This window comes from Excalfactoria chinensis, chromosome Z (assembly GCF_039878825.1).
Source record: "Excalfactoria chinensis isolate bCotChi1 chromosome Z, bCotChi1.hap2, whole genome shotgun sequence".
NCBI classification, from domain to species: domain Eukaryota; kingdom Metazoa; phylum Chordata; class Aves; order Galliformes; family Phasianidae; genus Excalfactoria; species Excalfactoria chinensis.
Window position 1 is genome coordinate 22,355,354 of NC_092857.1, and position 24,250 is coordinate 22,379,603.

Genomic DNA, 24,250 nt, shown 5'->3' on the forward strand with positions numbered 1-24,250 from the left:
TGGTTTCTGTAGCTGCGTTGTTGCGGCCTTGGCTATTTGTACAGATTGGGGGATGAGAGGCTGGAGAACAGCCCTGACAAAAGGGATCTGTTTGTTCTGGTCAACAGCAGGTTGAACATGAGGCAGCAGTGTATACAGGAAGCCCAAAAGGCCACCTGCAACCTTGTGGTGCACCAGGCCCAGCATGGCCAGTAGGTGAGGAGAAGGGTTGTCCCACTCTGCTCTGTGGCCTCACCTCCTGCACTGGGTGCCACTGGGGTGATACAAGATTAGGACATAAAGCTGTGAGAGAGCATCTGAAGGAGGGCTGCAAAGGAGGTGAATGGTCTGGAGAGCAATGGGCATTTCAGTGTTTCTGTGATTCCTTTTAAATTTCTTTTTCCAGATCTCAATAAAGCAGAATTCTGTGTGTTCTTGTGGAAGGAGAAGTCTCTGTCAGAAATACCCTAAAGATCTGCACAGCGAAAAGAGGCAATTTAAGCACTTACTTACTGATAACAGCATGAAGCAACAGACTTAGTCAGTGGGACAGGAAAGAGTCTCATAGAAGTGGTACATAAAGGTTAATTCGTGCTTATTTGTTCTACTCTTAAAGGGGACATTGCTCCACGTGAATTACTTCTTGACTTTGTCTGGGTAAGAAAACACAGGATCTTGCAACAAATATTTCACGTTAATGCTTTAAGTCAGGTACTGAGGCTGAACTTTATTTCTTATGTTCCTTCTACCATTGACATTCCTCATTGTGTGACAGAGCTGTGACAATACTGAATCAATACTGAATTGAAGTGTTTTACATGGCTGTGATCTTACAGTTCTGCAGTATGATCTTACAGGGACTTTGAAAGCTTTGGAAGTTTAAATTCTTTTCTCTAATGCAAGCTGCAGTGAGCATTCAGTCACTGGAATAGTTAAGATACAACCACTGAGAGCACTAGTTGTAAATAAAAGAATGGTAAAAGCAGTTTACTGTATAAAAAACAGAGGTTCAACTCATCTGAATAAAAACCCATTGAAAAAATGTTGCATATATAATAAGAAATAATGAATATATATCTTTCACCAGAAACACCATTCTTCAAATGTACACAGTGCAGCATTTTAATACATAGCAACCAAAAGTAAGTTTCTATTACAGTTCTAACAAAAATATACCTTATATACACTTTTTTTTTTTCTCTGCACATAACATCTTATGAATGTTTCATTTCGTTTTCCAAACTTGGTACAAAACATACAAAAGAGGTTGGCACATTACCTAAGCTACCTGCAGTAAACAACCACTGTCGCTTTTCTTCCACAGCTACCTAAGCTCCTTTTATTCTTTTCTTAGTTCAGTTGTTGATACGCTGTGAGGGTGTGGTGAAGAGTCTGCCTTGAGACCCTTGGTTTCAACTCAAGTCACGGATCTAACACTTTTGCCTGCTGCCTGCAGTGCAAAGTGTTCGAAAATCAGCAGTTCTGCCATTATTTATTAACTGAATAATCGGAGAATAAGTCTAAAACCTGAACTCGTGTTCACGGTCTGCGTGTGGTTAAAATGATACGTACAAAAATACGCGCTTGTGCTTAGGAAGCTTTAGCGTAAATTTCATATTTTAAAACCAATGAAAAACTGTGTTTGATTTTTACTTATTTACAACTTTTGGAATGCTTTTTTTTTGTTTGTTTTTTGTTTTTTTAACATGACCAAACAAAGCAGCATTCTGTTAGGAAGGAAAAAAGCAGTACAAATTGTAATGCTGTTATAAATTATAACCTGGAAACTTTTATTTTTATGTATTTATTTATTAAAGATGAAGGCTCATATCATAAGTAAGTAGCACAATGTATGGCCTTGTTGTAACGTTTGGACCTGTTTAATAGATGACTGCATACAACCATCACGTCATAAAAAAGAGATGTCGGTCTACTGCCACAATGGTTTATATGTAAAGGTAGACAGAATGTCACGTGTTAATATCTAAGATGGCAGAGATAAACGTGGATGGCACCAATTACACAGAACACACTTATTTTCCTCCGCTGTGTAGCCAATTTATGGGCATTTCGCTTTTTGTACAGAAAAGGAAGAACAGGTTTATATTGTCTGAAAGTTTTGCTTTAAATAGTGCTGGGTTTCTTTTTAATGTGCCCAGCTTCTTGAGGTTTGCTTGTTCTACTGTGCATGCTCTCCTTACAACTCTGGTTGAAGAGCTAAAGAACACTGGCAGAACCAGGGCAAATTTATGCTAGGTAACTGAGAAGTGTTTATGGTTGTTGGTCAACTTACTATTTTCCTGGTGACTGCATTACCTGTGTCTGGGAAACGGCTGTGCGAAGTGTTAGTGGGTGCAGCTGTATTTGATACAAGATTTGGCAGATTCGTATTCAGTACTAGGAAATTAGTTTTGGAAGTACCTTATCTATCTGCCACAGAAATGTATTTCCAAAGTGCACTTGTTTATGGCCTTTCCGAAACTATTTTTGTGTTGAATTCAGAGAAGCTTAAAAATGATGGATAAAATACTTTGTTCTTGACACACAGTCTTAGTTTCACTTGAAAGGAAAAACTATCCCCATTGTATCCAAGTTAATAAGCGATTCACAGTGAAACTGGTAGATCGGGAGGTCTGTTTTTCTTGCTTTAGTGTCAGTTGTTGTTTTCTGACGGAAGCCTGAGACTCTTGCATTTTAACTCATCCAGCATTTTCCAGTGTTTGTAGTTATTGGCCAAGTGTTGCATCAAAACAGGCAGGTGTGCAAATGCTGAAACAAGAGGAACAGTTTCACTACATGTACAAAATGTGCAGCAGAACAACCCAGCTTTGTTTGAAATCAGCATTGTCCTATCTCCTGTAAGTTAATGCTAACAGGTCTTTCTCCTTCAAGTTAATGCCTTTCTTAGCGTATGAGAAGTTCAGCCATTGTTTCCTGTCATGCAAACACTTTGATATTGGTTTCTGCTTTTCAGAAGACCTACTTAGAATAACTTGGTTTTAAGCTGCTGCTCCTTCCCTCTTTACGTAACTGGTAAGTACTCAGCTTTTGTGAAATGGGAAGTGTCTCACTGCACGGTGACAGAAATCAAATTCAACTTACCATCCCATGCATCAAACATGTCTGTTATAAAATAGTCAATGAAGGAAATCTGAGACTTGGGAATGCTGCAGGTGTTTCTGTCAAATACTGGCATCACAACAGGCAGGCCCTGTCTCTTCTCTTCATCTGTCTAAGAAAATGAAACACCAGTTAGCCTCTGCAGCCTTTCAACTTGGAACAGCAAGGCCAGGGGGACTAAATGCGTTGCAGTAGGAGGCTTCAGACAGAACTTTGAACTCCAAAGGTGAACTTCCCATGCTTTATTTCCTCTGGAACAGGGACTGAAATTAACATCTCTTCCACCTCACAGGTACTGCTGCAGCGGTGCTGTGACTGTTCTTAGCTCAAGTGAGGCAGAACACTATTATGACGATTGGGGCACACCAGCTAAAAATGGAAAGTGGAGTTTCAGAGTCCTTTAGCAGAGGACAGACTTGAGCTTGTCCACAGCTCTGGTCGCTGTTCCAAACCATTTGTCTTTTAAGTAAGAGGGATGCTGCTTCCTGTACTTGCTTTGCTTCTCTCGTGTTAAAAGAATAACAGAAGTCAGACTATGCCATTTAACTCTGACCATAATTGGAAGAGGACTGATAGTGTTACTCTTAGCGTAATGGTGGAGCCAACAAGCCCAATCAGAATCAACACCCGCGAAGTACTTCTGTCAGCATTGAATACAAGGCAGCAAAGCAGCCCCAAAATTACCAGATGATGTGAATGAAAAGGAGAGCAGCTCTCAACACCTTCTATTGCTGTAGGGTGGCTACTGCCCAAGACTGGCAATTTAAAACTAGCTTGCCTGCTAGTATGCTACCTTGGAGGCTCAAGAGCTGCATCTCAAAATGGTCCTTGATCTTGCTCTGAAAACACTCAAATATATTAAATGTATTAAAATGAACATGTCCTATTTACTAGTATTCTTTTCTCTCTGTAACAACTGTTGTCTTTATACTCTTGAATTTGCATGGTGGGTATGCTAGGGCTCCCACCCACCCTTCTGTCTCTCCATTCCAAGCTACAGGTTTTGATACCATTAGTGGCAAATAAAAGCTAAAAAATCCAACACTTCTTCAAAATGGAGAATCTTCACTGCAAAGATACTTCTGTCTGTGTTAGAAAAATTAAGTATTAAGAAAGGACACTGGGCTTCCAGTTCTGTCCTTAGGGATCCCACGTGATAAGCATTTTTCTGCCCATGTGCCAGCATACTGGCATGCCCCATCCTCTGCCTGTGGTAATGATCCTAAAGGGAAAAAATCACAGAATGGCCTGGGTTGGAAGAGACCTCAAATATCATGAACCTCCAACCCCCCCTGCCACATGCAGGGCTACCAACCTCCCCAATTAATACTAGACTAGGCTGCCCAGGGCCCCATCCAACCTGGCCTTGAACACCTCCAGGGATGGGGCATCTACAAATCTCTGGGCAGCCTGTGCCAGCACCTCACCACTCTCATGTTAAAGAACTTCCCCCTGACATCCAACCTAATCTTCCCTCCCTCCATTTAAAACAGTTTTCCCTTTTCCTGCTGTTATCTACCCTTGCAAGGGGTTGACAACCCTCCTGTAGGTTCCCTTTAGGTACTGAAAGCTGCAATGAGGTCACCCTGCAGCGTTCTCCAGGCTGAACAAGCCCAGCTCCCTCAGCCTGTCTTTGTAGGAGAGGTGCTCCAGTCCTTTGATCATCTTAATGACCCTCCTCTGGACCCTCTCCAGCAGCTTTCTTCTTTTGGGGTCTCCAGATCTGGATGCAGTACTCCAGCTGGGGACTCACGAGGGCAGAGTAGAGAGAGGCAATCACCTCCTTATCCCTGCTGGCCACCCCTTTTCTGAGGGAGCCCACGATACCATTTGCTTTCCTAGCTGCAAGACCACACTGCTGGCTCATGTTCAGTTTTTCATGCACCAGGACCCCTGGTCCTTCTCAGCAGGACTACTCTTGAGGACTGCTCCTTCCAGTCTGTATAAATGCCTGGGGTTCCTCTGGCCCAAGTGCAAATCTCATGCTTTGCCATGTTGAACCTCATTAGGTTCACCCAGGCCCACCTCTCAAGCCTGTCAAGGTCCCTCTGGATGGCATCCCTTCCTTCCACTGTGTCAACCGCACCACTCAGCTTGGTGTCATCAGCAAACTTGCTGAGGGTGCACTCGATTCCATCATTGATGTCATTGATAAAGATGTTAAAGAGCACCGGTCCCAAGGCAGACCCCTGTGGGACACTGCTCATTACCAGCCTCCACCTGGACACAGAACCATTAATCACCACCCTCTGTCTATGGCCTTTCAACGAATTTCTTATGCAATAGGCAGTCCACCCATCAAATCCACATCCCTCCAATTTGGATGTCAAAAGCCTTGCTCAAGGCCAGGTAAATGACATTGGTTGCCTTCCCTTTGTCCACCAATACTGTCACTCCATCATAGAAGGTACCATTTCAGAAGAGAAAGCATCAGCATCACATTCAGTTAAGGAGTTCATCAGGCATAGAATTGCTCCTCATGCTCTATTCAGGACAGGTATTGACTAGTAGATAACTAGAAGCTAGAACAGTGATGATGATTGAATGTCAGAGAAATAAATAACTTAGTTTCCATTAGATGAAGAAAGTTGAATGTATGAAGCCCTTCTACCACTCTGTTCCACAAGCTTCAGAAGAAACAATAACTTTGGAGTGAATTCTTCTCATGAATGGGGAGAAAACTGTACTGCAGAGTCCATGGTGATGCCAGACAAATTCCACTGGAACAACAGGCCAGCTAATAGCCACCTTCTTACACAGGATAATAATCCAGTGATAAAAATGTACATACCTGTGCAAAATATTCCTCAGAAATCCTCCCTGCCCATTCAATACATAGTTCTAGGGGACGACATGGATTTGCTACATCTGCACATTTAATCATCATACGCTTGATCAGTGTTTGGTTATCTGGAAAGTTCTTCATGTTGGCTGTACATTCACAGTCAGTGCCTTCACTCTGTAACAGAGAGTTGGTTATCAGTACTGATGGCCAGCATCCCTGCTAGGAGTAGATCTATCATTATTAGCAGTGCTTATGCGGCAGGTGGGTACCCAGCCTGGTGCCTTCTCCCTCCATGCAGAGTACCAGGAAGTCAGAGGAAAAAGCAACGTCTGGAACAGCAGCCTTACAGAGTAGCTGATGTTAGCATCACCACTGACGGCAGCTTGAGAGGTTCTCAGAAATAATACAGTTTGTGAAATAAAAAGAGGCTCTGTTAGCTAGGGTAGGTCGTCCTCCTCTGCATCCCAGCCTTGCCTTCTGGGAACTGGACCAGAGCAGGGAGTCATCCTCCCACAGCAAGCTGACAAACCATCGTCACTGCTGTGTTTAGAGTTTGGGGGCTGTGATGGGAGGAGGCTGCTTCATCCAGGTGGGTGTTTTCAGATTTAATTCACAGATTAGAAACTGAGGCAGGCACAGAGGGGTGGTGTGATGTGCACAGTTTCTTTTGGAGGCAGAAATGCAAGTGTATGCCACTCAGTTGCGTTGTGTTCAATTCCATAGTGTTTTCAATGGCACTTGCTCATTTCTTGTGCTGGATTTTGTAACTTAGGCCTGGAATACCTTTTGGTCTTTGGTACCTGCTAAATTTGAGCCTCACCTCTTGTGGGAGATTAACAGTAGGAAAATGGAGTAGTGTCAGACTGAGGGCAGAAAGTCTCTGTGTGCTTATAAGGCAGGCACATACTGAAGCATCCATTGACTGCTGTGGAGAATGAATGGAGGGCACTGAGCATTTGTGAAATGTCTGCTGTGGCATCATCTTCTGGGTCCTAAATAGTTTAGAAGGGCACAGGTATATTATGTTCCTTACTGAGTAATAAAAAGCCTCCACCTCAGCTCAACACGGCATTAGTACTATTCTCAAAATAATACATTTGTGTAGTTATGGCCGCCCTTCACTGCTAAATTCAACTCTGAGTCAAAAATTGAACATAAATACTTTTTACCACCACTGCTAAATTAATGTCTTTGTGGTTTATGGGCAGATACTCTGCAGTTCCCAATTCAGCATTAATCTTCTAACTTTATGTTTAGCAGTTATTTTTTTCAGCATGGGCAGCCCAGGAAAGAGCTGCTAGATTAGACCTGCTCATACACTGCTGTTCAAGATCAAGAATATGAAGAGCCACCATTAAAAATAAGGAACAGAACAACCTACACTAGGGAAAAGAGCAAATCAGTAAGGTGTGTGTTTAAAAGAGACAGATTAGATAAAGGAGGCTGAATTAAAAACCAAAAACAACAACACAAAAAAACCCAGTGTTTTCTACGGGTACATTGTGGTGACTGGAATAGAAAATACAGAGAATATATAAAAGCTGTCCAGGAACCATTAGAACAGATGCATTTGGAGCTCGGAAACACTGTGTTTTCAGTGGGACTTGAGAACCAATCCTACAGTCAGGGCTGCCAGAGCGGAGATTTCTTAAGGATGGAGGTGGAGAAATGCATCTGATCTGCCAGAGGAAGACATGCAGCACCATCCGAGAGTGCTGATTTCCCTTTGCCAACTCAGTGAGCTTTTCCAAAATTGGAGCTTTTCAGAAGTTGGAGCAAGTTGCTGTTTGGCCACCTTAGAATTACAGGCAGAGAAATCTGAAAGCGGCTGATTATACCAAGCGAGGCATGCTGATGTATTACTGTTCTGTGTGCTTCAACACAGAGCGGAATCACTGCTGTCTTGGCTGGCCTGTCCCATGAGAACTAGGCTATGAAAAGCTCTGCTTAGGTGATGTGATGGCAGCATAATGCACAACAGTGATGGAGAACTCTGTGGTGTCTAACCATTGTCCCTCTGCACCCTATGAGTTCTAGCAGCACTGATGCATCAGGCAAATTCAGACCCAGTGCCACATCCAGTGCGCCCTCCAGAGCTTGGAAGCGCTGGGGCCTAACAGTGCAAAGGGCACACAGAGCCAATGAAATTCAGGTGTGTTTGTGATTTCCAGCTCAGACTGCTGGGAGAACAGAGCTCAGTATCCCTACAGGCAGGCCAGCTAAAGCGACTCTGAAGTCATAAACCTCACCAGTCCTGGCTGGTTTCTGCATCCATGACAGTTTATGGAGGAAAATGTTGAGTTCTGGGGAAGTAACAGAAGCTATTTTCATTTTTTAGTATAACTGAATTTTACCTTGTTCTTATTTCTTATCCCCATTTCTAATAAAACACTATTTTCACCAAGTGATGATAAGACGATCTTTAGGTTAGTGAGGAGAACCATGTCAGAAAATGTTCAACCTTGAGAGGCAACAAATGAAGGTAAAGAGGGGCCTGAGCTAGTAAACACATAGGTAATGTGTGAAATAGGTCTGGGCTGGATGTGGAACATTAGTGCACATGAAGTGACATGAAAAATGGCCCAGATTGCTTTTGATGAAATTAAGAATGGGGCTCAGGTGGAGAGAGGTGAGGAAGCAACAGAGTTGTTCGTCAAGGCTTGAAGACTCCTGATGGCATGGGAACAAAACTGCAGTTTCCTCAGAGATCAAGGCTTAGGGAAATCCCACCTCTCAGAGGCAGGATTGCAGGCACAGTGCTGACCTGGTTCCATGTATTTTGCATGTACAAAAGCATCTGCTTCCGTGTTTTGTGAATGCAAAAAAAGCTCTGACAGCAAGGCTTACAAAATAGAATCAGAGTCCAGACAGGCATAGAAAACTGAAGGAAATATTCCTTCACGCACTGAAGTGTGAGATCACAAATCCAGTTGTGTCCTTAGTGCAAGCCATTACAATGTGAATGAAGTGATACCTCACGTTATGGTGGAAAAACTTCACTGAAATGCCGAGAGGTGCAAAGTCATGTAAGCACTCACATGTGAGCTGGTCTCCTCCGATGCCATTGGCTTGTTGATGCTGTTCACAAATTTGTTCACATGTTCAAAGTGCTTTGTCATCTCTGTTGCCAGAACCATGTCAATAATGGCCTGGCGCAACGTCCGATAGTGATTTCTAGGAAACAAAAGTAGTTTTTGCTCACAAGCCTGCCAGACAGAACCTTGTCCTCACCTCGTTCTTTCCCAGACTGCTGCAAAACACAACTCAGGAGCTCACACACACGAGCCGATGCCTTCATGGCTATGAAAGGTGCAGGGTTTAAGAAGGGCCTGCCAACTGGACCATGCCACTGCAGTGCATACAAGATTACCAGTTACCCTTGTGCTTCCAAACAATACAGTGCTGCAAAATGCAGAGCACAGGGTGGAGGAATCAAAGCCAATTTTAGAATAACGTTTACTTGGAATTCTGGAAGAGGTTAATTATCAGTGATGTCTCCACTCAAATCACACTTCCTGGTTCAGAAGTTAGGCTCTTAGTCTGCAGCAGACTGAAATCCCCAAACCACCAGTCCTCGCAGACACACTGTCCTTCTCTAGCAGACTTACCTATCAATATTCTTGAAAATGTTGCATTTGCTGTCTTTAGCCGTCAGCTGAAATGCCAGTGCTGTGTGATGGCTCTCTAGCACAGCAGTATCATTGTAAAGGACAGCTAATTCACTGCCTGCGTTGCACAGGAAAGAGTTGGTCCGTCCAGGGTGATCTACATCATGAATGGTGGCTGCTATTAATGCAGCCACCTCATCTAAATGGTCAAGGCTTCCCTACGGATGAGAGAGAGATCATGACATGGCACAAAAATTACAACAAAATAACTTCTGATCATCTATCTGTACCCAAAAATAAACAACCTTAAGCTTGAGTGCAGGGACCCACATCCTTGCAATCATTCCTCACTCACTGTGCACACTGGTTAACTCCTCCAAGATCCTCTATGCTCATCCAAATTCTATTAATTTAGATTTTACCTAACAACATCCTCTTGTAGGCACTTTTCCACTTCGCACATCTGTCTGAATGACTCTATACTGTTGGTACTCCCACAGACCTTGTACGTTCTGCAAAGCTTTACAAAGAACTAAGGAACTAGTCAGTTAATAATATCTTTTTTCCCCTACTGTTGCTAGTTAAAAGTATGAATTCCTTCCTCCCGTCAACAGACTTCAGAGAAACTGTGTGGGCCTGCAGACATCACAGGAAAAGACTTCAAGGGCAGAGTAACCTTATGGAGTCAGGACCATTATTTGAGTAAACGTGATGCATATAAAACGGCAGTTCAGAGTGGCACTTGAGCAAGCACACCCAACTCCCAGCTCCTAGGCAACAGTTTTACCTTAACTCTCTCCTTCCCCAGAAAGAAGGCGGTAGCGTGCAGGACGTCCGCAGCGTGTGTGGAGTTGTGGTATGCATTGGAGGAGTGGTAGTTGGCTTCCATCACCTGCAGCCATGCTCGCAGCGTGGCTTCTGAGCAGTTCAAAAACTCAGGGACCCCAAACCGGCCAAAAACTTTTAAGCCTAAATAAACTAACGGCCTAGGAAACAACAAGAGAAAATAGCACTGCTGTAATGTAAGTACTCCTAAAGAGTGATGTTTTCATCAAATAAACCAACAAGACCTTAACAATAAAAGGTGGGGGGAATATTAACTCTAATGCACCTGAACCTCTATAAAGCCTAACCAACTAGGTTATGAATGGTTACATCTTCTTTCAGTCTTGATGTGTTCTGCAATGTGGCTCAGTTCCACTACGGATTCACCAGTTCTTATGATTTTATCCTGGGTTTCAAGAAGCCTCAGGTAGAAATGCTTAAAAGCTCTGTTCCTTTGTGTTTTGAGTATTTGTTAATCAATCAAAAATACACTTGTTTTTGAAGAGAAAAAACACAATTTTAACACAGCCACATTCCAAAGGCTAAGAAACAATAAGACAAAGTGCAAATACTTACAGCTTCATGTAATCTTGTGAATTTGTGGGTACAGATTCCTACTTCCTAAATGTATCAGGTTGGCAACATGCAAACTATGCTGATAATGTCTTACAATCATTGCAATAATCACAATCTCAGTCTCTTGATCCTATCACTGGCTCATCCTCCAGACCAGTTTTTATCCTTATAACCAAAAGCCATGGTTGTCTCACAGCTCACAAAATCGTAGGGTGATTTAGGTGATGGAGGGGAGCAGCTTGCTTTTTCCAGCCTGACCATTTGTGCAGTAGCAGGAATGAAGGCATCAGTGGGACACCCAGAATGTAACAATGCTGGGCTTTGATGGCGTGACTTTAGAAATCTGGTGGGAGTCAAACAAGGTAGGAGCTGAATAGAAAACAACCTGTGAAGGTCAGAGATGCTGTCAGAGAGGACAACAGCCTATAAAGAGTTTCCTGTGTCCTATGCATATATCCTAACCCTGATCCATGCTTGGCTTGCAGATGTTGTAGGTAGTACAAACATGTACATTCATGCTCACAGAAAATAGGAAGACAGCTCTCACAGACTTGCAGTATCTTTCTTCAGTTTTCCTGAGCAGAGCACTTTATGCTACAGCAACATCTCAGCAACAGTTTTATGGGCACCCAGAGAAAGGAATCAAGTACCTTTTATTTGTAACAGCTTCCAATTCAAAGATATTGAAGTCCCAGCTTTCCTCATTATCCAGGAGCTGTGCAATACAAGGTGGAACATCACTGACAGTATTTGGCACTGAAAGGTGACTATGGCTCAGGTTCATATCTGATGAAATAGAATTTGGGAATTACAGCATTTATGGATTTTTTCTTTCTACATGCAGTGTTCTATTTAGAAAACAACTCTTTTAAGAAAAACAGCTCTTTCTCTTACAATACAAAGTTTGTAAAAGCCTACCACATGTGGCTTCTGTCACTTCAGATTATCCGGAAATAAATGAAAGAGCTCAACAAATGACAATTAAATTAAGTTTCTGGCCTGATTTTCTACATTTTAAATGTGTTGCTTTAGCTATTTGAACCTGCTTCAGATCCAAAATGGAGGCAGTCCAACACTCGCTCTACAGTCACTTAGATGACTGTTTCCAAAGACATACTATTGCTCCCACTGCTAGAGTGAATTTCTGTGTCATTAGCATTTACAAATAAAATTACACATGCAAAGAGAAATTTAAAATGGTGGCTTACTCTTGGAAAACACATACTCATTTCCAGACAGTCTTCTCAAGCCGTCCTAAAATAAACAAAGTTATTAAGAAATTGTGGCAAAAATAATTTCCATGTCTTGTTACTTGGAAAAACACTGTACACATACTGCCTCTTAGCTACTGTGCCTAGGCACTGAAAGTACTGCTCCTACTTGTAGCACTATAATAGAATTATAAGTGTCATTCTTGCTTTACAGCCTTTCAAAACAGACATGAAAGGATCTGAGGAACACTAGCATGAGACCTCCAGAAAGGATATTACCAACCACACTGTGTAGAGCCCTCCTTGACCCCTCCATTCGCACCTGAAGCATTTCATCATTCACATTAACCACCATCATTTATCTTCTGTTTCCTTTTCATTATTTTGACAAGGATTAGCTCAGTGTTCATTACAAAATGGGGCAATCCACGTTGAAATCCAGGCAGTCTGTCTTTGGCAGACAGCTTTGCTACTGTTAGAGGACCAAAGTCATAACCTGATGAAAGTAAGGGCCACTATTCTCGTCTAGTTGTCAGGTTGAGTAGCTGTAGAACAATCCCTCTAATCCCATCTAAGTTTTTAGAGTTTCTAAAAAGTATCTACTTGAGACAAAGCAGATTAGATTATATGGTTTCTAGTGGTGACTGTGTTCACTCTTATATGAGGATGAATGCATCCAACAGACTGAGATATAGCTGTGTCTTAGTACATGGTGGTACATAAGCCAAAACATTTAAGTGAAACAGTGATGCATTACAATTCTGCTTCAGCTGCTTTTGGTAGCGGATCACCGAACCGTGATGCATGACTCTGCCAACAGTAATTTCATCTTTACTAATTTTACTTACAGTCATCAGACCTCCAACAAGATCACTTGTGTGAGGATCTTCATCTTTGGCACCTAGCTGAGGGGAGTAGAGCTCTGTTGTCCGCAGGATTTCCAGAACTCTGTCCAAGGCCTCTGCTACAGTGATGGGGCTGTTTTCCTGGGCAGCATTAATTATGTTAATAACCTGAAAGCAGATTAGGCAAGGAAGAGTGAATACCAAATATTTTTCTTGCTTTGTAACATTACTAACTGGATTACACTACTTCCCACTTAGCAAGTTATGTGGTTTCCCTCAGTCCTTTAACTCAAAAATGTAACTGCTTGCTTTGAGTCCCTGGCGCCCATCTGTGAGTAACTGGTAGACTCCTGGGAAGTGAGAGCAGAAGGGTATGTAGTACCCAAAATAGTTGTAGGTAAGCAGACCAACACATAACCATGTCACAGTCCTGCAGCACAGCTAAGGCTGCTCAGAAGAAATCATCTGGTCCTAAGGAAAACAAACAAACAAACAAACAAACAAACAAGAACTCCTATGAATCAGATGTAAAGCCTCCATTTTCTCAGTACAGATGAAAAAGGGCAAAGAGCAGCAACAGCTGGGCTGTGAATGAGGGAGAAGAGGATGGCTCTTTGTTGCCATTCACAATATGTCTCAGCTACAATACAGGAATGTAGCAGTGGCACAGCAGCTCTAAGGACTGCTCCTGGCAATGCCAGGACTCAAAAAATACCCCCCACACAGTCAGAACTGTTGAGGAGCACAACAGGTTGTGCTTATGGAGGAGGAGAGGAGTTAGCTGCTGCAATGGACAGGGGTACTAGGAAGCAAAGAGCCTGATGGTAAGAAGATTGGGAGGGTAAAAAACAGTCTGAGGACAGGAGATGGCAGGCATGCAGTTTTGTGGGATAAATTATCATGCAGCTGCTTTGAGATAGCAGACAGTGTATCAAAGACAGTGAAGAAATGAGTGCAGGAAAGTAGGGGAAAGAATGCAGTGCAGAGTCTGCCTCTTCTGTATGCTGTGTTACAAATACCAATGGCAAAAGCGAAGATGAGACTGTGAAGTATGTGTTCTCCTACACAAGAACAGACAACAAAGCAGGCTATATATTTCCCTATAAGGGCAGCTCCAAACTGTGAGCCTGCAGAAAAGGCAATGTTCAGGACTCACCTTTGTGATAGGAGCTTCTATCGTCATTGAGTGGATCCTTGCCATAGAAGAGTACCGCCGGTTCTGTAAACTTGGAGCTGCCATTAGAGAGAACACTGTTTATGCACAATAGAGTGTAAATCTGACACCACTTAGCCAGTGCCAAAGGCTGCCACTAGGGAACACCATGACAGAGTCCAGCTAGTTTCTGTTTCTCCTGTATCTCCTGCAAGTTTTTGCTTTACCGTTCCTTTTCCTGCATTGCAGACTGCCTCCTGTGCAGCCACCTCTCACTGCTGCTGTCAGTTTTTCCCCGTCCATCCATCCATCCATCCATCCATCCATCCATCCATCCATCCATCCATCCATCCATCCATCCATCCATCCATCCATCCATCCCACACTTCCGCTATACTGAAAGGAAGATGTACTTACCATACTACATGCCCAGCAACTCCCACTCTCCCCTTGTTTGCTGATGGATTTGAGTCAGCCACTGCTTCTTCTGTGAGAGAATGTAGCCCCCTCATCTCCGTGTTGCAGCTGCTCTAACTAAACCCATTATTGCACCCTACAAGGTGTGCTTCTCTCACTACACACTGAAATCTTCTGCCACCACCATCCCAGGCCTGGCAGGCAGTCATAGGTGGGATCAGGACCAGCTCTGCTCTCAAGTAGCCAGCAGAAATCAGTCCCTCCACGTCCCCCATCAATGAAGCCACCAGTGAAGGCACCATGCACTGATATGCAGCATATTTAGACTGAGTCTCATTCTGGGCGTTGCTTTGCAGTTCAGAATAAAGAATTTTTAAAGAAGTTGTAAGACACTGAAGAAATCTCTGTTCAATCACCCACGAACCTGCCTGGTTCCTCTTTCACTCTGTGTTTTTGCTGCCTCTGATCTTTATTTCTAATCTTATTCCTAACTGATTTTTATTTTCTTACCATCACTACTTTGTGAAGATATAGACTTAACATCAGTTGAGTCTTTCCTTCTGTTCTTGCATTTGAAGGAATGGGATTCTGTAAATGCAAAACAAAACCTTTTAAAATGTGCCAGTAATAAATGCTTCTCCTTCCCAAACTCTGAACATCATTTAAATAATCTTTACAATACCACATAAGTGGGGGAAATACTGTAACTGACAGCTCAGAACGGGGACTTAGGGGCTGAGATAAAGACTTAGAGTACACCAAGGTACAGCAACTTGCTTAAGGTCACCTGGAAAGATGCTGTGGAAGAAAGACAAGACCATCAATGGAGCAGGGAATTCACCTAACTTCAGCTGCCTAAAAGCAGCAGTCTTTCAGCCTGTCTTTGCCTGAGGTAGCTATCAAAGACCCCTCTGCAGTAATAAAATGGGCATTGGCATGGCCACGAACAGGTCATTGTACTTCAGGATGGACCCTGCCTGCAACCCTTCCTGTTGCTCTCCACTGTCCACTGGACAACCCTGAGCTTAACTGCACAGAAACTTCGATAGATGAGAGAAATCCCATCTCAGCCAACAATGACCCAGCACAAGGACTAATCTGCTCTCTTTGTATTAAGTCAGCTTTTGCTGTCTTTTCAGTAATTATTTGTATGCTATTTAAGAAAAAATGCAACATATTGAGAACAATTACAAACAATTAACCAGTTGCCGTGGAAATTAACCATGCACCAAGCTGTCATTATTGAAATTGCCATTTATGAAAACAAACAAATAAATGAATAGAAACCGTCATAGTCAGACACATGGAAAAGCCAAATGAAACAAAATCTTGTAAATGACTGGACAATGTCCCAAAGATAAGTAGAAAGATCACTCAGTAAAATGCTATTTTCACAGCTGCAAGTGGCAGAAGGAGACAAGATAACTCTCCTTGTTCTAAATGCCAGCTAGGCAGCTGGAAACTTCGCTGGTGTCATGTGTACTGAGTATTTTGTGAGGATGTGGCTAGGGCAGCAGGGAGAGGGAGGTGGTTGTCCTTCTAGTCTCTTCTCCCCAATCTCACCCTCCCTTGCAGACTGTATTTTGCACCACAAAGTTCTCCAATGCTTCTACATATTCTTATGTTACTTTGAAAAGTAGTGAATGTCAAAAATTCACTTCCTAATCTCTCAGTATGTTACATCCTCCCAGATGAAAATGAGAAGCTGCCTGATAATGCACATCAATGCTACCCGGTGTTTGCTGTGGGAAGGTCTTGGGTTCTAGAAGGCAACAGAGCGCAAGGACTTTTCTAAGGCAATACTTAGAAATCTACTTCAGATCAACAGAAGACCATCACAAACTTCAAATCACCCTATAGGGAAAAATGCTATTTAAACAGTGCTGGAAGGAGTGATTATCTCCTCATCTTCCTTCCTGAAGTCACCTCTAGTAACTTCTGCAGATAGCTCTCAGCTGACATCTTGAATCTGTCTGCAAGTAAATACAGCTTCCTAAGACAAGGAGCTAGGGCTGTTCAGACATGCTGCAGCTCCACCACTGTGCTCAGGGCTGATGGGACATGGACTTTGTAGAGAACTGTCTTACCCTGTGCTATGCTCATGTCCCTGCTGACAGGTCCTGAACCTTGAAACACTAGGGCAGGTAGTCTGGCACAAATCGGCACAGCTTCACTTTTATTTCAAGCAGCAGGGAGTGACAAGGTACATCAGTTTTGGGATGGGACAAAGTGTTTTAATACAACAAACTGCAACACAACTTGCTTCTGAGCACTGTAGATTGCATTTTTATTGACTATTACAAACTCAATTATGGTGCAACGTTTGAGCAGCTGGCCACCTTCTCTGATCACAGGCTCAACAGAGGGAAGAGACAGCATTTCACAGCAGCAAGAACTGGCCATGACTTCAAGGGCAGAAGTATATAAAGGCAAATGATAGCATTCTAACCTGACTGAGAATTGTCTCCTGAATAATTCTCATCGCGGTGACTCTTGCAGAGCTGAAGATGCACCAAGAGTAAATTATGTATGTAAAGGGAAAAAAAACAAACAAACACAGAGAGATTTAAAAAGGGCTACATTCAACGCTGTCACATTTGCTATTATTTAAAATTTATATATACATATATATAGGAAAAGACTCTCCTTCAGGTGTAATTAGAAGTAGAGAAATAAAACGAAAGTAAACAGACACTCAATGCAGGAAATCACAGTTACGATAGTGCTTTTACATATGAACAATCAGTTCCTGTTTTAACGCCCAGGTCTGTAAGAGAACTGAGGTTCTGTTTTAGGAAATGTTTTAAGTACAAATTGCATATGAACATGAAAGATTCCAGAAATAAAATGCAAAAATAGAGAAAACAAACAAACAAACAAACAAACAAATCCCCAAAACTAAGATGTTATTCATTTCTTGTCCTCTGTACGGTATTTTTGACGCTATTTTCTTTGTACCGTCTAAGCCAATTTGTATACAGTCTTTCATGGACTAGTGATACAACGGATCATTTTCAATAAAGACAGAAAAAGAACACTCAAGATACTGAAGAAAAGATAGAAACCACCAGAAATTTGTTTCTCAGTGGTTTTTAAACACTCCCATGAATGAAAACAAATAAACAATCAAACAAACCCACCAGTATCTAATTCATTTGTGCTTCTGAAACACCTGAAAATATTTCAGTCTTTTCTAGAACTTAAGTAGGACTTTTCCGTCACCTTAATGCTTCCACCAACTGCTTTGTAATGCACTGACAGACTAAAAGCTCTTTTGCTTTTCTATCCCTCTCAGAAACAAAGAGAATGAAGGACAGAAACCAGAATTAAGGAGTGATTTACTGTGAGGGGTAAGAATTAAAAAAGGAAGAGGAAATCCTGCAGTAATGCGCTACACAAACCTTGTTTGTGAGAATTTAAGAGGGCTCTCTTCCCTCATTAAATTCATTTTAAAAGCTTAAACATCTCTCCAACAACCATTCAGAAACTCTCAGAGAAATCACCTTATCTCAACAGAATAAGATTGTGGAAGTTTGTCATGTAATACATATATAACTGCTCATTCCAGTTCAGAACTGGAGTTATGAGCCCTTTGGATACATCTCTTCCTGCTTCCCGCTGCTGAAAGAAAACCATGGCACATTCCTTGTGTATATGAAAAATAATCCACATTTCAGTACTTCCAAGGTATTTCTTTTACCCCTTGCTGTAGGCATGACTGAAAGAGCCAAGTAAGTTAAGTAGCGAGAGCAGTTATATAGCTTATCTTGAACTGATAAGCTCATAAGAGGAGAAACATCACCGCTGTTATAAATACAAGCATGCACAAACACTGGAGACAATCTTGCCAGGCCTCAATTCATAAACTGGAGGAACAGAGGGAAAAAACAATGGAAGAAAACAACTGGGCAAATGTTCTATGATTCTATTTGTCACAGGAAAAGTCTTTCCAGAGTTGTTTTGCAAAACAAGAAATAGGAACAAGGTGTGTGTCCAATATAAAGCACAAATCTCGTCAGACCCACATGCTGATCAGCGCTGGAAAAAAAGAATTTGGGCCCCTCTCAGTGTTTATTTCACAGGGTACCATTCTTTTAAGGAAATCCCCAAATAATGGCAGCCTCAAAACATCCTGAACTGCACTGACTCCACCATCTGGACAGGACAAGACAACTCAGCAAGACGTAGTAGCTTAGAAGGACTATGTACTCCTGGAAGGCTGAGGCCTTATGGCCAGCAGAAGCTGCACCTGCAATGCTGGTATTTTCAACGTGTAGGTGCCACCTCCTCAAAGGGTGCCAAGGCAAGCATGGGCTATTTGAGCACTATGGCATGGAAAAATCAAGCATCACCCTGTAGCACCTGAAGCAATTTCCAGTGCCTGAGGGCACATAATGAACTCACCCAGCTGCTACATTATCAATGGAGAGGTATGCTCCTTTTTCAGGAGCATATTGACACAAAAGGACAGATGAAAGCAAGGGACTGCCTTCCAGTAGAGCCCAAGGATGAACTCAGGGCATCTAAAGGAACAGTAAGATTACTTGCTCTGAAACTAAAGAATAGGAATGCTTGTGATGGGCTTGCCTACACTGGAACTTTGTTCTATGCAATTCTTTGCTTGAGTCTTATTTGACTCAATGGCAGCATCCACTGCATTAGGGGGGAACACGGAAAACAGCTGTATCTCAGTGCAAACTCTATCTGTGGTCTGCTTACCCAAATTCGCTGTAATTGCAGACAAAATGCCATTAACTGTTGAGTTCCTCAACCTCTGAAAACATTTCTACCACAAATGCAGAAAGCCTACATAGGTAAACACTTGCCCTCCTTTCCCTGAAACTGTTTCCAACAGGATGGTGTACAGCATTTGTACTGCAGTGTAATGAGAACTGTAAACATAAGGAGTGCCACAGTGTTAACTAAATAAATACCAGCAGGTAATTTTTATACCCCAGAGGCCGTTTTATTAACACTGTATTTGTATTAAATCATTAATAAGCTTATTTTTAATTTTCATCACGTTTCTGTGGCTCTTCGGTCTGTCCCACCAACTGCTGCAAAAAAATGAAGCCCTCCTGCAAAAGTCAGCAGTGCTTTCTCTTTCGTTGAACTTCTCTTTGCCACCAGAGGGTGCAAAACTGCAGTGTTCAAACGCTGATCACAGCTGAAAAAATACACAGCAGTACCACTGACAAAATAATTTCAAGAAGTCTTACGAATATGGAACAGGTATTATCACATATAACCACCATCCCCAGTCTAAAGCAAAACAAGGCCTCGAGATGCTGTTAAGAGTTTTCTATTTGATGCCAAAACATCTGGTATTGTACCACAGGCTGGAGAGATTTCTACCACAGAACAGAAACACACAAAAAAACCCCACCTAGTTCTGTGGGCTGTACCTTATTTTTTTCCATATAGACCTTCAGTCTCTACAGAATATATTTTCTGTCAGGCTGTAATCTTTAACCATTGTAGTAGGTTTCTATATCTGTTCAGAATGTTTCAGAGGACATACAACCTTGTCTAAGGCTGCCCAGGAAACAAAGATCACAGCATTTGGGCTTCATTTACCAATAACTACTCATGATTCAATACTGAAAAACACGAATTGATTGTGCTTTCCACTGAGCGTGGCCTCTGACACACATTTGTAGATAACGTTTTGTTGCTAAGTTTACTTGTGTAGTCCTAAGAACTGGAATATTCCCTCTGCTGTTTTTTTGTTTGTTTGTTTGTTTTTACAGATGGCTGCAAGTCTGTTAATGTTTTGTACTGATGATCTCACATAAACCATTCTACATTTATACTGCACCAGCCTTTCAGCTGTGTGTACACTATAGAAAAATACATCAAATGGTACCTCGCTTTCAAATCAACATCAAAGCAGCTGTAAATGCAACAACATGAACAATGAGGTTTTATTAATGAATAAAAGAAGAAATACTGTGTAACATTAGTACTTCTTCCATTACAAAAGTCTCCTGCACTCCAGGCTGTACTTTTAAAATCCTGCTACTGTAAATGATACCTTGCTGCTAATATTACAATGTGTGTTTTGATCCAAATAGGAGGTCAGTTGGAACCATTTCGAGCCTTGTTTTTAAGTTTTTAAGTTTTAAGCTTCAAAGTTCTCCCAAAAGCTATGCAAAATTATTCATTGATTTGATACTATCTGTGCAACAGGCTTGGTTTCAACTAACAGACAATTTTACAGAATATTACCTATTAACTTCCAATACTTTTTTTCCCAGTAATCTATTACTAAGGATAGGTTTGTTATACTGAAGAACAGGCAACTAGAAATTCGAGTGACCTTCCATGCATCTTTGTGCACACACTGCCTTTATCCACAGAGATGTAAAAGCACACTTAAACTTTGATACAAAACAATATACCTGGTTCCTAAAACCCACATTTTTAAGAAAAATGGAAATTATAGGGAATGTATCATATTCCATAAGCACATCCTCAGTTTAAATGCTAGTAGCTACCTCTTATGCTCCCTACCTTCCATCTCACCCCTACAGGCCTCAAGGAGATTTTACTCTTTGACTCAGAGAAGTCCAGAATTTCTTATTCCACTGGAATACAACATGCTCAGTGGCTTCAAAGGCCATCAGATAGTATGCAGGAGCAGATCAGCCAAAAACCTTCTCATGCTTCCATGGTTTTTACAAGACCTGGTGGATATGCACCTGAACATATGTGAACACGTGCAAGGAACCTCCAGTCTCCCAGTATGTGCCCACTGCACCCTGTCCTGGCACTGGGCACCAGTGAAAAGAGCCTTGCTCTATCCACTTCACACCCTCCCATTTATAGACACTGATGAGATCCCCCAGAGTCTCCACTTCTCTGGTCTGTACAGTCCCAGCTCTCTTGGCCTTGTCTCACAGAAGAGATGCACCAGTCCCTTCATCATCTTAATGGACTTTTGTTAGATTCCCTCCTGTATGCACAGCTCTCTCTTGTATGGGTGGCTGAGTACTGGAACCAATGCTGAGCAGAGGGGAGGAATCACCTTTAACCTGCTGGGAGCACTTTGCTGAGTGCAGACAAAAGCCACTGAGAGTGGCTCAAATTATGCCCTGCACTGCAATTACATTCCTCTATAACAGACACACTGTGCAGTATATGATATCTCAGGTCCTGAGCTGAAGGCAATGCTACACAATTTTTATTTTATTCAAGATCCATGTATTTACAGATCTTGTAAGAGCTGAGCATAGGTCATTATCAAACATAAGTATATCAGATCAGACTGTCGAGAGCCATTGTAGAAAAAACATCTTGAACTCCTTCTTCATTATAGTACATGATGCTCTCTAGTACCACAGACTCATATCCGTGTTCCAGACAATAACAGTCTTTCTCTACTCAGCAGTCCTACAATAAGCGAGCAGCCCAGCAGAAAAAGACTAAACTCGATGCAAATACATTTTTTTTTTGCTTCATCTAACAACCAGTGATAATCTCACTGGTAATATTTTTTCCAAGTGGATGTGATCTACATCAATTTCTTAAACAAAAAGTATAATTTAGTAAAAGAGATGAGCATTACGACATGGAAGAAACACAGTACCTGCTTGTTGTTTTCATTAGTACAGCGCAGCCTTTTGAGGGACACAAAGTGTCTGATCTTCCTAGCAACAGAAATAATCCATTGTTATCACATCAAATGCTAAAGAGGGAAGTGAAACGACATGCCGCTATTTTTTAAAGCTGAATTCTTTAGGGAACAAGATATCAAAACCAACACCAAGCAACTGACTGAGCAACACGCAGTGGAACAGCCGTGTTTTTGTTCTAAGACACATGATTCTATTTGTGCTTCAAGAGTTCACTCACACATCTGGGAGCAGAATTTGGCAACATGCACATCATACATGGCAAAAGTGCAAGCACATGCAAGTGTGCACACAAAATGGATCACCTGGCTGCTGACACTTCCAATTGTGTGATTAGCAGTTTGAATACTCTGGAGTAACTTCACAGAGAAATGCATGGTAACATCGACCCAAACACCAATTTTCAGCTGTCTATATCACAGCAACACTATCCATTACTATGATTTCACGTTTTGTTAGCCAACAAGGGAAGACACCAAACTGAACAAATCAGTAAAAATCATGGCCTTCTTAATGTTGCATATTTTTCCTGCACTGTTTGAAGTCAGTGGTGTTATCACCACCCTGCTCCTTAATACACGGAGGTTCATGGCAAGTGCACAGATAGGGAAAACACAGAGAAGGATTACAAAAAAGAAAAGAAAAAAGAAAAGCAATTGTGCTCTGGAGATGTTTGTTAGTTACCCTCCTTGACCGATCACTGGTGTTATCTTCACGTGTTGCTGGATACTGTCTCCTGATTTTCTTCTTGCATAGTAAACCCCTTGCCATTCCTAAGAAAACACACACAACAGAGAGCATCTAATAATACTTAGCTTGCAGTCAAATATTCATTTATTATCATCTAGTGTTTATGCAGTAAATAATTACATATTATTTCGTGTTTATATTCTAAGAAAGTGTAAAATCTCGTAATCCTCAGTACTGCCTTGAGCAGATATTTGCTTGTCTAAGGACAGTTTCAACTTTTCCATACTATTCTCTTGTGAAAAAGTGCCCAACATTTTCAAAACATTTAGGAATTAGAGGAACAGAACTAGGATGGGATATCTGCAACTCAAGAGAACAGAATCTCGTGTTTTTAAACCCAGATATGAAAAAAATAAAGCAGACTGGAAATCCAAATTAGAGTTGCCCAGGCTGATTTTAGTTACCTACCTTTCCCTTTTTAATACATGCGTTGATAGTGTCTGTCAGATCTGCGCGGTTTTTATCACTTTTTGGTAGCTCAGTAAGTTCCTTCCCAATGAGCTCTCCCTTGTGATACCCCATCATCTGCTCGAAGGCTGGATTCACGTACTGTGAAACAGAAGAACTTCGGGATAAGGAGGACATACTTAGAAGATGATTACTCACACAAACATGTCAAATATTTCAGGGTACGCACCTAAATCCAAAACCACACAGCCCTACAGACTGCCACATAAAATATTATGCCAATGGTGAGAGACTTCACTTACAATTGTTAGATACATATTATTTATTTTACATAAGGTGTTGAACATAGAATCTGATTTAGAAAACATGGAAAGAGAACAAGTCCCTTTACTGCACAGGATATCGATTCCTGCAATAGATTTCATGCTTGTTTTACTATGAGCAACTGGAAATGATCATATGAATAAAGTCACTAAAGGAAATGTCCTAAAAATTCAGCAAGTATCAACAGGCAGCATCCAGAAATGCTGCAGAAATATGGCAACAAAAGCAAAACACTGAATTAGAAGAGACATTACTGAACAAAGATCTCTTTCAGGTTGCTGTCTTTGAATTCCACAAAATGACTGATTTTTTTCCCCATACCTGAATAACATGATCTTCACTGGTTATTTCTATAGCTTCCTGACAATGTTCTAATGCTGTAAATACTGCATTACATGCCCTGAAATTAGCAAATGATTCACATTAGTTTTAGTGTTAGAACATATTGCTCATCATAAACAGATTATTACATTGCACTTATCCATAGATTAATGACAAATTAGCATGCTGTTTCAACCAAACCAGGTAACAATCACCACTGTAATTTTCTGTGGGATTTCACCTTTGGACACTCCTGTTGCTGAAATATTCTTCTGAGATCACATTGTAAAACTG

At 41.6% G+C, this 24,250-nt stretch overlaps 1 protein-coding gene across 3 annotated transcripts in view; it reads right to left on the reverse strand.

Annotated features, from left to right (window-relative positions):
• Positions 1-669: 669 nt before the first annotated feature.
• PDE8B (phosphodiesterase 8B) overlaps positions 670-24,250 on the reverse strand; it is a 70,847-nt gene continuing 47,266 nt past the window's right edge. For all 3 annotated transcript variants that reach the window (XM_072358881.1, XM_072358880.1, XM_072358879.1), the window contains exons 7-22: positions 23,957-24,035; positions 23,312-23,452; positions 22,838-22,926; positions 22,108-22,168; positions 16,969-17,020; positions 15,030-15,107; positions 14,106-14,182; positions 12,953-13,117; positions 12,102-12,147; positions 11,544-11,679; positions 10,280-10,478; positions 9,493-9,710; positions 8,923-9,058; positions 5,891-6,058; positions 3,082-3,211; positions 670-2,748 (exon numbers count right to left, since the gene is read on the reverse strand). In XM_072358881.1, the coding sequence (XP_072214982.1) occupies positions 2,633-2,748; positions 3,082-3,211; positions 5,891-6,058; positions 8,923-9,058; positions 9,493-9,710; positions 10,280-10,478; positions 11,544-11,679; positions 12,102-12,147; positions 12,953-13,117; positions 14,106-14,182; positions 15,030-15,107; positions 16,969-17,020; positions 22,108-22,168; positions 22,838-22,926; positions 23,312-23,452; positions 23,957-24,035 (1,891 nt within the window). In that variant the 3' untranslated portion in view covers positions 670-2,632. The remainder of the gene's footprint in view (positions 2,749-3,081; positions 3,212-5,890; positions 6,059-8,922; positions 9,059-9,492; positions 9,711-10,279; positions 10,479-11,543; positions 11,680-12,101; positions 12,148-12,952; positions 13,118-14,105; positions 14,183-15,029; positions 15,108-16,968; positions 17,021-22,107; positions 22,169-22,837; positions 22,927-23,311; positions 23,453-23,956; positions 24,036-24,250) is intronic.